At 45.9% G+C, this 17,774-nt stretch overlaps 1 protein-coding gene across 3 annotated transcripts in view; it reads left to right on the top strand.

The window, feature by feature from the left end:
- NAA35 (N-alpha-acetyltransferase 35, NatC auxiliary subunit) overlaps positions 1–17,774 on the top strand; it is a 100,841-nt gene that overhangs the window by 19,736 nt on the left and 63,331 nt on the right. Inside the window, exons 1-5 of one of the 3 annotated variants that reach the window (XM_040355514.1) lie at positions 2,302–2,547; positions 5,461–5,595; positions 7,027–7,060; positions 9,204–9,318; positions 9,507–9,581. In XM_040355514.1, the coding sequence (XP_040211448.1) occupies positions 5,478–5,595; positions 7,027–7,060; positions 9,204–9,318; positions 9,507–9,581 (342 nt within the window). In that variant the 5' untranslated portion in view covers positions 2,302–2,547; positions 5,461–5,477. Of the gene's footprint in view, positions 1–2,301; positions 2,565–5,460; positions 5,596–7,026; positions 7,061–9,203; positions 9,319–9,506; positions 9,582–17,774 lie in introns of those variants that run through there. The other 2 variants (XM_040355515.1, XM_040355513.1) reach the window with 2 other exon arrangements.

The raw sequence follows: 17,774 nt of genomic DNA, 5'->3' as shown, positions 1-17,774 counted from the left end.
CCCCCCAATGGTCCTTCTCTATATGCTGTCCCCCCCCTGGTCCTTCTCTATATGCTGCCCCCCCCCATGGTCCTTCTCTATATGCTGTCTCCCCCCCACCATGGTCCTTCTCTATATGCTGTGCCCCCGTCCCCCCATGATACTTCTCTATATGCTGTGTCTCTCTCCCCCCCATGGTCCTTCTCTATATGCTGTGTGTCTTTCCCCCCCCATGGTCCTTCTTTATAGGCTGTGTCTCTCCCCCCCCCATGGTCCTTCTCTATATGCTGCCCCCCCATGGTCCTTCTCTATATGCTGCCCCCCCATGGTCCTTCTCTATATGCTGTCGTCCCCCCCATGGTCCTTCTCTATATGCTGTCCCCCCCCCCCCCATGGTCCTTCTCTATATGCTGCCCCCCCCATGGTCCTTCTCTATATGCTGTCTCCCCCCACCATAGTCCTTCTCTATATGCTGTGTCTCTCCCCCCCCCCATGGTCCTTCTCTATATGCTGTGTCTCTCTCCCCCCCCATGGTCCTTCTCTATATGCTGTGTCTCTCCCCCCCCCCCCCCATGGGCCTTCTCTATATGCTGTGTGTCTCTCCCCCCCCCCCATGGTCCTTCTCTATATGCTGTGTGTCTCTCTCCCCCCCCCCATGGTCCTTCTCTATATGCTGTGTCTCTCTCCCCCCCCATGGCCCTTCTCTATATGCTGTGTCTCTCTCTCCCCCCCCCCCATGGTCCTCTCTATATGCTGTGCCCCCCCCCATACTTCTCTATATGCTGTGTCTCTCCCCCCCCATGGTCCTTCTCTATATGCTGTGTCTCTCCCCCCCCCATGGTCCTTCTCTATATGCTGTGTCTCTCTCTCCCCCCCATGGTCCTTCTCTATATGCTGTGTCTCTTCCCCCCCCCCCATGGTCCTTCTCTATATGCTGTGTCTCTCCCCCCCCATGGTCCTTCTCTATATGCTGTGTGTCTCTCCCCCCCATGGTCCTTCTCTATATGCTGTGTCTCTCTCCCCCCCATGGTCCTTCTCTATATGCTGTGTCTCTCTCCCCCCCCCATGGTCCTTCTCTATATGCTGTGTCTCTCTCCCCCCCCCCCCCATGGCCCTTCTCTATATGCTGTGTCTCCCCCCCCCCATGGTCCTTCTCTATATGCTGTGTCTCTCTCCCCCCCATGGTCCTTCTCTATATGCTGTGTCTCTCTCCCCCCCCCATGGTCCTTCTCTATATGCTGTGTCTCTCCCCCCCCCATGGTCCTTCTCTATATGCTGTGTCTCCCCCCCCCATGGTCCTTCTCTATATGCTGTGTCTCTCCCCCCCCTCATGGTCCTTCTCTATATGCTGTGTCTCTCCCCCCCCATGGTCCTTCTCTATATGCTGTGTCTCTCTCCCCCCCCCCATGGTCCTTCTCTATATGCTGTGTCTCTCTTCCCCCCCCATGGTCCTTCTCTATATGCTGTGTCTCTCTTCCCCCCCCCATGGTCCTTCTCTATATGCTGTGTCTCTCCCCCCCCCATGGTCCTTCTCTATATGCTGTCTCTCCCCCCCCCATGGTCCTTCTCTATATGCTGTGTCTCTCCCCCCCATGGTCCTTCTCTATATGCTGTGTGTCTCTCCCCCCCCCCATGGTCCTTCTCTATATGCTGTCTCTCTCCCCCCCATGGGCCTTCTCTATATGCTGTGTGTCTCTTCCCCCCCCCCCCATGGTCCTTCTCTATATGCTGTGTCTCTCTCCCCCCCCCATGGCCCTTCTCTATATGCTGTGTCTCTCCCCCCCCCCATGGTCCTTCTCTATATGCTGTGTCTCTCTCCCTCCCCCATGGTCCTTCTCTATATGCTGTGTCTCTCTCCCCCCCCCCATGGTCCTTCTCTATATGCTGTGTCTCTCCCCCCCCCCCCCATGGTCCTTCTCTATATGCTGTGTCTCTCCCCCCCCCATGGTCCTTCTCTATATGCTGTGTCTCTCTCCCCCCCCCCCCCATGGTCCTCTCTATATGCTGTGCCCCCCCCCATACTTCTCTATATGCTGTGTCTCCCCCCCCCCCCCCCCACGATCCTTCTCTATATGCTGCCCCCCCCCCCCATGGTCCTCTCTATATTGTGTGCCCCCCCCCCCCCCCGATACTTCTCTATATGCTGTGTCGCCCCCATGATCCTTTATTATGCTCCAGCCAAGCTGTCACATCACCCAGCACCATGCGATAGCCGCGCCCACCTACGCTGACAGCCAATGACATTCACAGCACTCCTCCACCAGCTGTTCTCTCCTCTGACCTGGCGACGTCACTGACAGGGCAGACCCAACCATTCTACACATGACACCGCAAGGAATCGCGAGAAGAGGAAACCTCGCGATGTCCGGCATACAGTCAGCGTGCGCCCCTTGCTAGCCCCTAATATTAATTTCCTGCATGTCGCTAATTAGGACGACATCGTCGCCATTGACTTCGGTGGAGGACTGTATGCCAGTATTGATCTCTGCTCATGAGTGACTGGGGTCGCCGCTCACCCCCGTGACGTCATCACGCTGCCCCTAGCGTAACGTGGAGGCAGAGTGCTTGGTAAGCCGGTGAAGGAGGTGAGGGGGCTCGTGCCTGCTAGAGGGGATGTGGGGTTATTTCAGGGGGGGTTTAGTATTGGGTGTTATTATACAGGGAAAGGGGGAGCAGGGTCCATTTATGTCACTAGAAAGGGCACAGTTATTGCTTCTTCTACTATACCTTGTGTCCCTGTCAACCACCTTGTCATGGGACACAAAAGATTCCATGACACATTTCTAATCACACAGGGCACTGTGTATTGAGAGGGATTTCTCAATACTGGAGCAGCTGTACATGGCAACCAATCAGCTGCTGTCATTCATTGCCACAGCTTAAAGAATCAAGCTGAAGGTAGTAGCTGATTGGTTGCCATGTACAGCAGCTTCAGATCGTGTCTGCTCCACCTTTGGTAATGTATTGGTATTTTGTGACACTATATATTTAAAGCGAAAGTAGGGTCCAGTATCATTTCATTTTTTTTTTTTTGCCCCCCCCCCCCCCCCCCAGATGGGTTATGCCATAGCTTACTAGTATGCACAGCATCTTGGTACATTATGGCAGACTTGCCTGTCATATGGTGCCCTCCAGCGCAGCGCTGGGACCAATCTGGCAAGCCCCCGGCACTTCCATCTTTGCCCGGTCTTCCGTCTAGGTCCCGTGCCTTCGGCTACATGATAGGCCAGCCCGCGATGCCACTCCCGCAAATGCGCACGGGAGTCGTATCACCGTGGCACGGATCAGTCGTGTATGGAAGGATATTGGTGATTATAATTTCCCTAACGTGCCCAATTCCTAGATGGATAGAAAGCGAGAAATCCGCTGGGGTGAGATTTTGAAAACCCTGGTGGTGGGATTTTGAAAGCACTTAATAGTAATATAATAAAGTATTTAAAAGATCTATTCATTGAATAGAAAAATAATTGTTAAAGAAATCATGGACAAATCAAGTACATCGTAACAATGATACTGGACAATACAGGTTGACATCCTGTCGCCGACGCGTTTCAGAGTTTGTGATCTCCTTCATCAGGGTTGATAGGGTATCAATTGTATTTATTTCAGTCATGTACATGTGTAAATTCCATGTTTTATTAAAAACTAAAATAAGGGTCACAGAGGCGGTTATGTGACCGCTGCTCACACTAGATTTTTTTTCTATTCAATCAATTTGATCTTTTAAATACTTTATTGTATTACTATTGAGTGCCTTCAAGGTCCCACCCCCAGGGTATTTCTCACTTACTGGTGCAATAGTTTTGCACAGGGCAGCCCCAGTCCTCTTGTTTCTCTGTCCTCTGCTGGCACTCTTGGCTCCCTCCCTTTCAAGTGCCCCAACAGCAAGCCTCTTGTTCTGGGGGCACTCAAGCATGCTCGATCCTGAGCCACGCTCCTGTAAAGGGTAATTTTCCATTCACACACAGAGCGTGGCTCAGCCCCGCTCCCGATCTTTCCTCGTTGGCTTCCACTGTTGTGTGAGCCTATGAGATGAGAGAGAGAGAGAGACCTGGGAAAGCCACTGCTTTCATGCATGTTGCTGGATCCAGAAAGGGCTCGGGTAAGTATGGGGGGGGGGGGGCTGAGGGGAGAAGCTGCACCCAGAATGTTTTTCATCTTAATGCAAAAAAGTAAACTTTCTGCCTTTTAGAACTACTTTAAGGAACTGAACTTGGCTTTCTTGCCTTTCTCCCTCTAATGGTCCAAGTCCCTTACAGGCATCTTCTGCCTGGATGCCGGTGACTTGTCGTTAAGGTTCCCCTATCGAGATGGTTCCTGTAAGGACTGTGCAGGCGCAATCCTTGTCAACGTAAATCCCTGAACCTCGGCTGGCATCCAGGCTCATTCTTTAACATCCCCGTGGATTGGAGGATGTTAAAAAAAGAGCCAGGAGGCCGAGCGATGCCCTGGATGCCGGCTGAAGTTCGGAGATTTCCGTCGGCAAGGATTGCGCCTGCGCAATCCTTACAGGAACCATCTCGATAGCTGAAACCATATTGTCAGATCACCGGTCTTTGGGCATCTCCATTGGCCAGCGTAGGATGACGTAACTCCTGTGCAGGAGTCAGTCATCCCGTTACACAGGGACTGATTAGCCCTTCGGAAACATGACAAAAACTAAAACCTATACATTTTTCTACACTGTCCCATGGTTCTGTTATATAACACATCTACAAGAATAAATTAAAATGGAGTTGATTTACTAAAACTGGAGAGTAAAAAAATCTGGTGCAGCTCTGCCATTAGTAGCCAATCGGCTTTTAACGTCAGCTTGTTCAATTAAGCTTTAACAGTAAGCCCTGGTTCACATTGATGCTACTTTGAAATCGCGCTACTTCACTTGAAGAAGCGCGATTTCAAAGTAGCAAGGTCAGAGCAATTTCAGGTGCTACTTGATAGACATCTTTGTGGCTTCATGCATAGATGTCTATTGAAGTCGCACCTGAAATCGGCAAATGTAGTACAGAAACTACTTTAGAAAATCGGTGCGGCGCCACAAAATCTGTGCCGCACTGATTGGAACAGTGCCATTGCCTCCAATAGGCTGCGACTTGTCATGCGATTTGATCTCTCAAATCGCATGACAAATCGCTCCGATGTGAACCTAGGCTAAAACCTGGAAGCTGATTGGTTTCTGTGCAGAGCTGCACCAGATTTTGCACTCCAGTTTTAGTAAATCTCAACCCTAAAGTGTCTAAAGGAAGAACTGCCAGTGAATTCAGATTCTGCCTTTTCATTTATTCATCTGAACAAAAACATTGAAAATAAAAATCAGATGCATTACGTATGTAACAAAAAAGTCACTTCTAGCATAGCTGATGGGAAGAAATATGTTGTTGGCTTAAAAAAAAGATTGTGCTACTATGTCTGTTTTACATTGGTCATATAGATATGCCCTCAAAATGGGCAGAGACTAATGCTCCGTTTGTGTTCTACTAGTGCGTACTGCCCTTGGAATGAAGACTACCCTGGATGAAGATGGTGCAGGATGGGACATTACCATGCGGGAGAAGATGGGGAAGAGCAATTCCAACTGGATAGAAATCACTCAGGAATTCAGAAATGCTTGTAGTGGTAATTGTAGTCCTAACTATATATGTATTTAAAAAAATATCTAAGTTGACTAAAACCAGAAACGCTGCAACTTGTATACGGTTCCTGCATGTCGCTGTGTTTCCGCCCATTGGCTTCATATTCTGCCTGCTGTGTATGCAGCAATGACAGCACTTCCTGAAACACACCGATACTGGCTATCAAGTGACGGTTGAGTCCTGGACATGTATTGTGCGGGTCTCAGGTGTTTTGACCGCTTTCAGTGATCAGGTTACCAAGTTAGGAGATCCATGAATGGCACATCACTGCTCTCCCTTACACACACAAACTGCAGGTAACCAGCACTGAGTGCTTCCAGGTTCTGCACTTTAGTGTGTGTCGGAATCTGCTCTAATGCAGATAAGAAATACTATCTCCGATCGTTATCTGCAGGACACAGAGGAGGCATCAGGGATCTTGATGCCTACGGTAAAAAAATGTAATCGCGTAACCGGCCTCTCTTCCAATCATAGACTGCAATGTTATGAAGAAGACGTTCCAATGGACATCACGGGCTGCACACCATAACCTGCATTTTAATAATACATGGAAGAAATAATAAAGGCAATTCTAGGGTAGAGTAAACCCTGTGGTTTCCAAAAGAAACATGTAATTGTTCTCCATTATAAATGGGCCCCTTGATCACTTTACAGAAGGTGGATAGGACCCCAAGCTTGTCTAAATGACTTCCTTTGCCAAGTGCTGCACTGGCTCTAAGCATTATATGAACTGTAACGCATACAGTGCTAGGTTCTGGTTGTGAGACAACTTCCCCTTCTCACACCCAAAACCAAATAGTTGGTCTGAGCAGTCGTTCAGGGGCAGCTTTGTATTCCGTGAAAGAATACAAGGCTTTTTCTGATTGGCCAAGTCTTCACAGAATACAAAACTGCCTCTAAACCGATGAGCGCTGTTCAGACCGGCTCTATTCTGTACCGGGTGTGAGAAGTAAAGTTTGCCTCGCAGCCGGAACCCAGCACTGTGTACTATATGTAGCTGAAGCTAGATACAATTCATACAGCATATGGAGCCAGTGCAGCACTTTGTGAAGGAAATGCTTTGTTTGGACCTGCTTGGTCAAAATGAACCATTAAGAGTAACAGGAAACATGGAAATTGGCCCTAATTTTCCAGGCACTCTGCTTACAAAATACATTTTATATATATATATATATATATATATATATATATATATATATATATATATATATATATATATATATATATATATATATATATATATATATATATATATATATATATAATGTGTGTTCTAAGTAATTTTCTAGCAAAAATGCATATTTTTACATGTATGTGACAAATGTCCGAATTGGCCTGGGGGTCCAGTACCAATCTAATGGTATTGGAGGATATGTACAAAGTAAACTGAAAAAGATGTTCCTTTCGTTTACAGAATTGAGGCTGGGAGAACTCCTTCATGACAAACTGTAAGTATGGGTACCCCATAACTCCCAAAAGCACAAAAACTTGGCATTCTGTCCAAATGGTCTTTAGTTAGAATTGAACTGTTCCAACTTCAGAAAATGTGCAGTAAGGTTTTGGTGAACCATTGTGCGTTACACATTCTTATTGCACATGTGTAAAGGTTTGACCCCACTTTGGTAATGCCTGGTAAACTAGGAACGTAATTTAAATGTATCTTTCTGCAGCAAACTGTTAGTGTAAGAAATGTTTTAGACAGAGTGGGGAAGGATTAGAATTCCTATCTGATTTTGGTGCTATCTAGGGCTCTATTAAAGCCTGGCACACACGATTGGATTTTCCGTGGACAAAGCGTAGGGCTTTTGTCTGAAGGGCGTTGACCGTGAACTTGTCTTGCATACAAACGGCAAAGAATTGTCGTCCAACAAGCACAAAACTACGTGTTTTTCAACTCTTTAGCGCCACCCTTTGGGCAACTTCTGCTAATGTGTTATGGTTAGCATTGCGTCTGAGCATGCGTGTTTGTACTTTGGATTTTTTTCCAACAGGACTTCTGTACACACGTTCGGATAATCCAACATCACACGTTTGTTGTCGAAACATTTTAAAGCATGTTATCCCACATTTGTTGTCGGAAAATCACACAATTCCCATTGGAAAATCCGATCGTGTGTACTAGGCTTTAAGCTATGCAATCTGGACAATTTCCTTTTAAAAATCAAGGGCATGCCTGACTGGAACCAAATTAAAGGTTCGTACACACTAACAGAAAACCTGACAGCTTCAGTCGGAGTCTCTGTACTAACCATGTAAAGTTAGTTCAGCGATCTCCCCTGCTGAGCTGGTATGTCCCCCCCCCCCCACCAGAACACTCCGCCATTGGCTGAGAGCGCTGATTGTGAGTCGGTTGGCTAATGGTTTTTCAGCATGCTCGTCCATCAGAAGCCGGCCAAACAGACAGACATACACACGGGCTGAATGTTGGATGTTTTTATTTACTTTTTGAACTGTCCGTTGTTTTCTGACATTAAGCCTGTGCGTATGGGGCTGAAATGTGGTATGTCCTTATTACATCATTTGGTAAATCTAAGAGATCATACAATCTGATTTTATTGTGTATGGCCAGCGTTGGTTAGTCATACTTCCTGCTGATAAGGTTTTACCTGGTGGGAAGTGAGGGGGACTCTCCAACAGCAACACAGACAATTATAACAATTTTTTATTTTTTTATATAGTAAAGTAGGGAAAGGATAGAACCCCTGTCAGATTTGTATTTCTGTCTTTGTTACAGTGGTGGATTTGCAGCAAGATAAAGAGGGTAAATCTCTCTTAATGGTGCCACAAATGGCAACAAGTGAGATTTAATTCTAAGGCCCCTTTCACACTGATGGGTGTAGCACGGTGTACCCATGGGTTCTGTGTGGGTTAGCTGCGCTTTTCCATAGAGTTCTATTATGTCCCACAGTTTTTATGCACTTTCAGAAAGGAAAATAATCACCTTTGACGTTTTTCTACCACACAGCAAATGCACTGTAAATGTCATAGGTGCGCTTACAGTGCGATTGTGGTGTGTTTCAATCAAAGTGAATGGAGGCAGTTACAAAGTTTCAATGCTTGCTAAACTCTGTATGCAGCATTATTTTTGCCTCGCCACAACTTGAAGCAATGCTAGCTCTGCAGTGTGAACACCTCCATCCGCTCCATATTGTAACAATTTCGTGTGGTATTGATAGGCAATCAGGAAGCAATAACATGGCCCAACCAGCACATTTTTAACACCAGTGTGAAGAGCCCTAGGAGCAAAGTTACAGTATATGCCTTATAGTTGCTGTCACATGGATTGTGTTAGGAGACCCTAATCTTGTGTAAGCTCTAACATGTTGGTTTAGTGCTTTGCACATGGCTCTTTGCCCTGTCACAGCAGCCAGCAGGATAGTTAGAAGCAAGGAAGCGTGAATATATGCTAGTGTGGGAAGTGATCCATTAAGTCACATTAATGTTTTTCTTTTAATGTAGCTTTGCAGTGTATAGTTCATATTCTTTAAAGCAAATCTTTTCTTTGCCATTTATAGTTTCTTTTAAGGCTCTGTTAAAAAATTTTAACCAGCAACATAATTATTTTAATTTTTTTTTGTATTGGACTTCCAGCTTTGGCCTGTTTGAGGCTATGTCAGCTATTGAGATGATGGATCCTAAAATGGATGCAGGAATGATTGGCAATCAGGTTAATCGCAAGATTTTAAACTTTGAACAAGCAATAAAGGTTAGTGGCAGCTCTATAGCAAATATTTACAGAATTAAATGTAATTTATTTTCTGATTTTGTTATTGGAGTTGAAGGAAAATTATGAATTTGTTAAGACTGACCAGTTGTGTTTTTTTTTTTTTTAACTGTGCATGAACCACTATAACCTTTTTGTTTTTTAATGCTTTTTCTGTTCTTATTTTAAAGGATGGTACCATTAGAATTAAAGATTTATCGTGGCCTGAACTGATAGGAATTATGGACACTTGTTTTTGTTGTCTGGTGAGTTTTAATTTCAGTACTTTAGGTGAAATGATTTTAATACATGTGTTTTATTAACATTTGCATTAATACAATGTGAATGAACCCTAAAGGGTTAGCCTATTTAAAAAGTGATGCTTTCATTTTTAGAGGGTGCTGGAGTGGACATTGACCTAATTAGGGTGGTGGTTTTGACCTAATGATGGTGTTTTATTTTATTTTTATTTTTTTATCTGTCACTGTTTTTATATTGTGTTTTGACAAATGTTGTATAAATGCACTCTTTCTCCCAAGCGTCTTCCAGGACAGACCATGAGACCTCTAGGGCTCCTCCTACCAGGACTGGAAATGCGTTACCCCCACCAGAAAAAAGGGCGGTCCTCCAGTCCCCATGTCAGTATTAGTGTTTCCTCCAGACGGGGGGTAACATGTTTCCTGGAACTGGTTCCCCTAGGTCTCAAGAGCATGGCTCCCTGAGTGATGGGGTGAGTTTTTCCTACCTCTTCCTTGGTCCCAGAGCGGCACATCCACCGGGGGGAGTTGGTTTGTGGCTGCTGTCCCTGCTTCTCGGTACATGGGGAATGTCAGCACCATGATGTCGTCTGAGCTCCCTTCTGCAAAACCGCATGGTTTCCTGCTGTTGCAGCGGCGGTGTCGGCTTTTTTGTCAAACAGCCAGGCTGGAGCATGCAGGGGAAGGAGGAAGCCGCGCGCAGGGATGGGCGGAACTTGGGTTCGAAGCTGGCTCACAGGAAGTTCCCAGAGGGGTCACTTCCGGGGCGTGTGACATCGACGGGCGCCGGAGACGCAAACAGGGACGCTGGGAGGCTGGTCGTTTGAAAGTGAATCCCAGCAAAGGCTGCGGACCACTACAGGGGGCAGGATGGACTCCTTTGAGATACCTGCACAGGCAGCGGAATCAAGCCCTAACACCAGCTCCTCACAGGTAAGCCTGAAATGGAGGTACTTTCTTGCACATCCTGTGAGTGTCTTTCCCCTTGTAACTAGTAGGGACTAGGTGAAGGGGGCACATTTTCTTTTTCTCCTGCACAGGGTGTAATGGAGGGTATGTTGCAAGGAGATTTACAGGGTCATTTGTTCTCTTGCAGGCCAAGACTCAGGACTAAGCCCAAGCGCAGCCACCAAAAAATAAATGTGCGGTTTGCGGAAGTAAACTGAGCTCCTCATGGAGTAAACCAGTTTGCCGCTCCTGTATTTCAGGCCTAGTAAAAGATGACCCGGTAGCCTCATGTCAGAGAATACTGACTTCAGTTAGTGATGAGCTTAAATCTACTTTTGGCTCTTTCAAAACTCTAATTGATAAATTTCAGGCTCCCACAGAGGGTCCGTCTTCAAATAGAAAGGCTTCTGTTGGTCGCACTCTGCAACAGGGTGTGGAGAGTGAAGACTCTGAGGCTGAAGCCAGATCTACCCATTCTTCTCCAGACGAATCGGGATCAGATAAAGGGCCCAAGGATAGAGAATCCTCTAGGGGCTCAAGGTTTAAGTTATCTTTGGAAGACGTGGATGACTTATTAAATGCTGTCTATACAACTCTTGAAATGGAAGAGGAGGAGGTACAATGATCTTATGTACAAAGGGTTGCACAAAAAGAAATCTAAAGTCTTTCCTGTGCACAGTATTATCAAGCTGGAGTGGGGAAATCCAGAGAGAACAACTTTATTTTCGGGTAACCTAAAAAGGTTTCCATTTGGTGAGGATGCAGCGCAGCCGTGGAACAAAAACAAGAACAAAATTAGACGCTCCTCTTTCAAAGGTTTCAAAAAATTCGGACCTGGCGTTTGATGATATGGGCACGCTTAAGGACCCGATGGACAAGAGGGGAGATATCCTCCTTCACAGAGCCTGGCATTTAGTTATTGGGAATTTTAAACCGGCTCTGGCCTCCACTTGTGTAGCCAGAAACTTGGAAGAATGGCTGACACAGATTCAAACCCATCTGTTGGCAGGTACCCCTAGAGAAGAGATTCTAAAATCTTTTCCTCTCCTTTTTAGTCGGTAAGAATGACAGTCAGCCAGAAGAAGCCTTTGGCTTAAAACATGGTCAGGTAATGCAGCCTCTAAATTGCGCCTGTGTGGGCTTCCCTTAACAGGGGATCATCCTTTTGGCCCAGGTCTGCAGGAAGCACTGGAACGTACAGCGATAGAAAAAAGACCTTTCCAGAAAATAAGAAAAAGAAGACGGCCAAAAAAAAAAAAATTTGTGGCCAAAACAGGCAGCAAGGTCCTATAGAGGACAACAAGCCCAAGAAACATTGGGCCGGGCACAAGGGCAAAGGTAGAGGGGGTGTTTTGTTTAACACACCTCAACCTCCTACCAAACCACAGTGACCAGCATCCTCCAGTGGGAGGAAGATTGAGGGCCTTTCTCCCACAGTGGGCAGCAGTCACCTCAAGTCCCTTCATCCTGGATCTAGTAGCAAATGGGTACAGGCTGGAATTCTCCTGCCAACCATCAGAGCGACTAGTGATCACCTCCCCTCCCAAAGATCAGGAAAAAGCAGACCAGACCAGAAAGTCCTGATTCCTGTTCCCCGCTCAGGTCAGAGCAAAGGGTTTTATTCCCATATTTTTGTTATCAGGAAGCCGTCAGGAAAGTATCGGCTTATTCTGAATCTTCGGTCTTTAAAACGATCGATCAGGTACAAGCACTTCCGTATGGAGACAGTGTTTACAATCAAAAACCTGCTTTACCCAAACTGCTTCATGGCCACTTTGGACTTAAGGGATGCTTATCTGCATGTCCCGATCCATCCAGCATTCCAAAGATTCTTGAGAATAGCAGTCAAAATCGGAAACAGAAATTCTGCACTTTCAGTTTGAAGCCCTCCCTTTCGGTCTGTCCTCAGCCCCACGCATTTTAACACAAAAGTGTTGGAGGCGCTGGCTCCGCTAAGGTTAAAGGCGATAACTATCATCCCTTACCTGGACGACCTCCTAATAGTGGCAGAGTCTTATCAAAAATTGCTAACAGATCTCCAGTCTGTGCAGGACTTCCTTCAGTCCCTAGGCTGGTTGATAAACAGAGAGAAGTCTTCCCTAAATCTGGCCCAGAAGGTGAAGTATCTGGGCTACAACTTTTGCTCGGTAGACCAAAATGTTTTTCTCCCAGAGGAAAAGGTCTCAAAAATGGTGCAAGCGGTTTCAGCCTTATAGACCAATCAGTCGGTCTCGCTGAGGGAAGTTTCAAAAACAGTGGGTCTGATGACTTTGTGTTTCCCTGCAGTACCATGGGCGAGATTCCATCTAAGACCATTGCAGATGTTCCTTCTGAAAAAATGGGATGGAGACGCAAGGTCTCTGGAGTCAAGAGTTTTGTTACCTACCAAGGTAAAAAGAAGATTGTGGTGGTGGAGGACAAATCTTTACCTAACAAGAGGCCTGCCATGGTCCAATCCTGTATCCAAGAGGATCACGACGGATGCAAGTTCCTGGGGATGGGGAGCTCACCTCAGCGAAAAAGTCACACAGGGGAAATGGTCCTTGAGGGAAGCAAAAGCTTCATCGAACCAGAGAGAGCTTCTAGCGGTTCAGAGAGCCCTGCAGGGTTTTCAGTCGGAAATCGGGGGTCACAATCTCCAGATCCTGTCCGACAACATTGCGACAGTTGCGTACCTCAACAAACAGGGAGGCACGAGGAGTCGGATTCTTCAATCGATTGCCCAGGAAATTTTATCATGGGCAGAAGAGAATCTAGCCTCAATTACAGCAGTGCACCTGAAGGGGACGCAAAACTATCTGGCAGACTATCTCAGCTGCCACAAGGTGCAGCGAGACAATTGGTCGCTTCATCCAGAGGTATTTGTGGAGATCACCGACAAATGGGGTTGTCCCGAAGGAGATCTGTTCGCAAATCAGGACAACTGCAAGACAGAGGAGTTCTTTTCTCTGAACCCAGCAGATCAATCACTGGGGATCGATGCTCTGGCGAATCTGTGGCCATTCGACCTCTGCTACGCCTTCCTGCCGATCAGACTTATTCCGGAAGTTTCTCCTAGAAGAAACAGACCTTATTCTGATCGCCCCTTTTTGGCCCAAGAGGCCTTGGTTTTCCCTGCTACAGACTCTGGTCTCAGAGCCTCCAATAAGGCTTTCGAAAGAGAAAGGACTTACTATTGCAGGGTCCAGTCGCACACCCACAGGTGGTTTCCTTAAACTTGACGGCTTGGTATCTGAAGAAAAGATACTGAGGGCTCAGGGGTTTTCTGACAAAGTAATCAAGACTGGTGAATTGCCGAAAACCAGTCACTAGAGCCATATATTCCAAAGTTTGGAAAAGTTTAATTCATGGTTGTCTGAAAACCAAAGATCAACGCATGATGTGCCTTCTATTTTGGATTTTTTTCAAGAGGGTGTCGACAAGCGTCTTTCAGTTAGTACCTTGAAGGTACAGGCGGCAGCTATCAGTGTTTTTTTCCAGTTTTCTCTTTTGGAAAATCCCGCGGTAGCTAGATTCTTCAAATCCATTTCTAGGGCCAGGCCAGTAGTGGTAAGAAGTTGTCCAACTTGGGACCTGTCCCTGGTACTTCAAACTCTGGTAGAGTTTCCCTTTGAGCCCCTGGAGGATATTTCTATTAAATTACTTACTTTTAAAAAACATTTTTTTGGTAGCAATTACCTCAGCTCGTAGAGTAAGCGAGTTACAGGCCTTATCAGTGAAGGGAGTCTTTCCTCACGATTTTTGAGGATCGAGTTGTTTTGAAAACGGATCCGGGTTTTTTGCCTAGGGTGGCCAGTACATTCCACAGATCGCAGGACCTTGTACTGCCATCCTTTTGTAGTTCACCACAGGGCGATCAGGAAAGGAAGTTTAGTTTTTTAGATGTAAGTAGAATGCTTCTCGTCTATCTGGAGGTCACCAAGACCTTTAGGAAAATGGACGCTTTATTTGTCCTTTTTTCAGGTACGCACAAGGGCAAGAGTGCATCTAAAGCCACATTGGCTAGATGGATAAAGCAAGCCATCTCGGAAGCTTACAAAATTAGAGCAGTTCCTACACCTTTTGTCAGTGCGCATTCAACAAGAGCTTTGTCTGCGTCTTGGGCTGAGAGGGCTGGTGCCTCACCAGAACAAATTTGAAAGGCTGCCATATGGTCCAGTTATTCGACCTTCATTAAACATTATCGCATGGATCTGCTATCTGCTCAAGAACAGGCGTTTGGTCAAAAGGTCCTTCAGGCAGTTGTCCCACCCTAGACTGGTAAGTTCTCGCTCATCATCTCATGGGCTGTCCTGGAAGACGCTTGGGAGAAAAGCTGTGTTAGACTTACCGGTAACACCTTTTCTGAGAGTCTTCCAGGACAGCCGGATTCCCACCCGGTTTTGTATGGAAGTTATGTGTATTATGCATATGTTTTTCGGGGAAGTCCTACGGTTCTCGAGAAAACTAATATGGGGCCTGGAGGACTGTCCTTTTATCTGGTGGGGGTAACGTGTTTTCTGTCCTGGTAGGAGGAGCCCGAGGTCTCATGGGCTGTCCTGGAAGACTCTCAGAAAAGGAGTTACCGGTAAGTCTAACTTGGCTTTTTTAAATTGTCTTTGTGCTAGAGTTACGTAGAACACAGACTAGCTACTATTGTTGTCTGTCCTTGTGAAAGGCGAATTGTAAGCAGCTTATAGTGGTTTGACCTGTGGTGTCCTGCCTACAGCTCTGCTGTCTGCATATGTTATGTGCAGCCCATTTATGATGTCACTTCTACAGTTGCACACAATTATCTGGCATTACAAAATGCATTTAATTTGTTCATATTGGTTTTATATAATTTGTGGCTACTGGGGATTATATTTCAATGAAAGTACAGTGGGTACGCAAAGTATTCAGACCCCCTTAAATTTTAACTCTGTTTATATTACAGCCATTTGCTAAAATCATTTAAGTAATTTTTTTTCCTCATTAATGTACACACAGCACCCCATATTGACCGAAAAACACAGAATTGTTGAAATTTTTGCAGATTTATTAACCACTTCATTACTGGGCACTTAAACCCCCTTTGTGCCCAGACCAATTTTCAGCTTTCAACGCTGACGCATTTTGAATGACAATTGCGCGGTCATAAAAATTTCCCTCGGTCTAGGCCGATAGGTATTCTTCTACATATTTTTGTTAAAAAAAATCGCAATAAGCTTATATTGATTGGTTTGCGCAAAAGTTATAACGCCTACAAAATAGGGGATAGATTTATTATTTTTTATTTTTTTTACTAGCAATGGCGGCGATCTGCGATTTTTTTTTTTTTTTTTTTTTTTTTTTTGTCAGACCTGCGATATTGCGGCGGACGTATCGGACACTTTTGACACAATTTTGGGACCATTCACATTTATACAGCGATCAGTGCTATAAAAATGCACTAATTACTGTATAAATGTGACTGGCAGTGAAGGGGTTAACACTAGGGGGTGAGGAAGGGGTTAAATGTGTATCCTGGGTGTGTTCTAACTGTGTGGGGGGAGGGGACTGACTGGGGGAGGTGACCGATGCTGTGTCCCTATGTACAAGGGACACAGATCGGTCTCCTCTCTCCCTGACAGGACGTGGAGCTCTGTGTTTACACACAGAGCTCCACGTTCCTGCTGTCACCGCCGATCGTGGGTACCTGGCGGACATCGCGGCCGACAGGCACACGCATCGGCTTCCCAGCGATGCACGGGGAATGTCAACAAGAGGACGTCCAAAGACGTCCACTCGGCACTTGAGAGCCGCTCTGTGGACGTCTTTCGTCCATAGCGCGGATACCAAGTGGTTAAAAAGGAAAAACTGAAATATCACATGGCCCCAAGTATTCAGACCCTTTGCTGTGACACTCATATATTTAACTCGGGTGCTGTCCATTTCTTCTGATCATCCTTGAGATGGTTCTACACCTTCATTTGAGTCCAGCTGTGTTTGATTATACTGATTGGACTTGATTAGGAAAGCCACACACCTGTATATACAAGACCTTACAGCTCACAGTGCATGTCAGAGCAAATGAGAATCATGAGGTCAAAGGAACTGCCTGAAGAGCTCAGAGACAGAGTTGTGACAAGGAACAGATCTGGCCAAGGTTACGAAAAAATTTCTGCTGCACTTAAGGTTCCTAAGAGCACAGTGGCCTCCATAATCCTTAAATGTAAGACATTTGGGACGACCAGAACCCTTCCTAGAGCTGCCCGTCCGCCCAAACTGAGCTATCAGGGGAGAAGAGCCTTGGTGAGAGAGGTAAAGAACCCAAAGATCACTGTGGCTGAGCTCCAGAGATACAGTCGGGAGGTGGGAGAAAGTTGTAGAAAGTCAACCATCACGGCAGCCCTCCACCAGTAGGAGCTTTATGGCAGAGTGGTGGAAGCCTGCATGGAGTTTGCTAAAAAGAACACCTGAAGGATTCCAAGATGGTGAGAAATAAGATTCTCTGGTCTGAGACCAAGATAGAACTTTTTGGCCTTAATTCTAAGTGGTATGTGTGGAGAAAACCAGGCACTGCTCATCACCTGTCCAATACAGTCCCAACAGTGAAGCATGTTGGTGGCAGCATCATGCTGTGGGGGTGTTTTTCAGCTGCAGGGACAGGACGACTGTTTGCATTTGAGGGAAAGATGAATGCGGCCGTGTACAGAGATATCCTGGACGAAAATCTTCTCCAGAGTGCTCAGGACCTCAGAATGGGACGAAGGTTTACCTTCCAACAAGACAATGACCCTAAGCACACAGCTAAAATAACGAAGAAGTGGCTTCACAACAACTCCGTGACTGTTCTTGAATGGCCCAGCCAGAGCCCTGACTTCAACCCAATTGAGCATCTCTGGAGAGACCTAAAAATGGCTGTCCACCAACGTTTACCATCCAACCTGACAGAACTGGAGAGGATCTGCAAGGAGGAATGGCAGAGGATCCCCAAATCCAGGTGTGAAAAACTTGTTGCATCTTTCCCAAAAAGACTCATGGTTGTATTAGTTTAGAAGGGGCTTCTGCTAAATACTGAGCAAAGGGTCTGAATACTTAAAACCATGTGATATTTCAGTTTTTCTTTTTTAATAAATCTGCAAAAATGTCAACAATTCTGTGTTTTTCTGTCAATATGGGGTGCTGTGTGTGTACATTCATGAGGAAAAAATTAACTTAAATGATTTTAGCAAATGGCTGCAATATAAGAGTGAAAAATGTAAGGGGGTCTGAATACTTTCCGTACCCATTGTATGTATGTCGAGTTAAAGC

The sequence above is a fragment of the Rana temporaria genome, chromosome 1 (genome assembly GCF_905171775.1).
Source record: "Rana temporaria chromosome 1, aRanTem1.1, whole genome shotgun sequence".
Taxonomy (NCBI): Eukaryota; Metazoa; Chordata; class Amphibia; order Anura; family Ranidae; genus Rana; species Rana temporaria.
The sequence above is the reverse complement of the archived record's forward strand: the minus strand, read 5'-3'. Positions and strand labels throughout refer to the sequence as shown.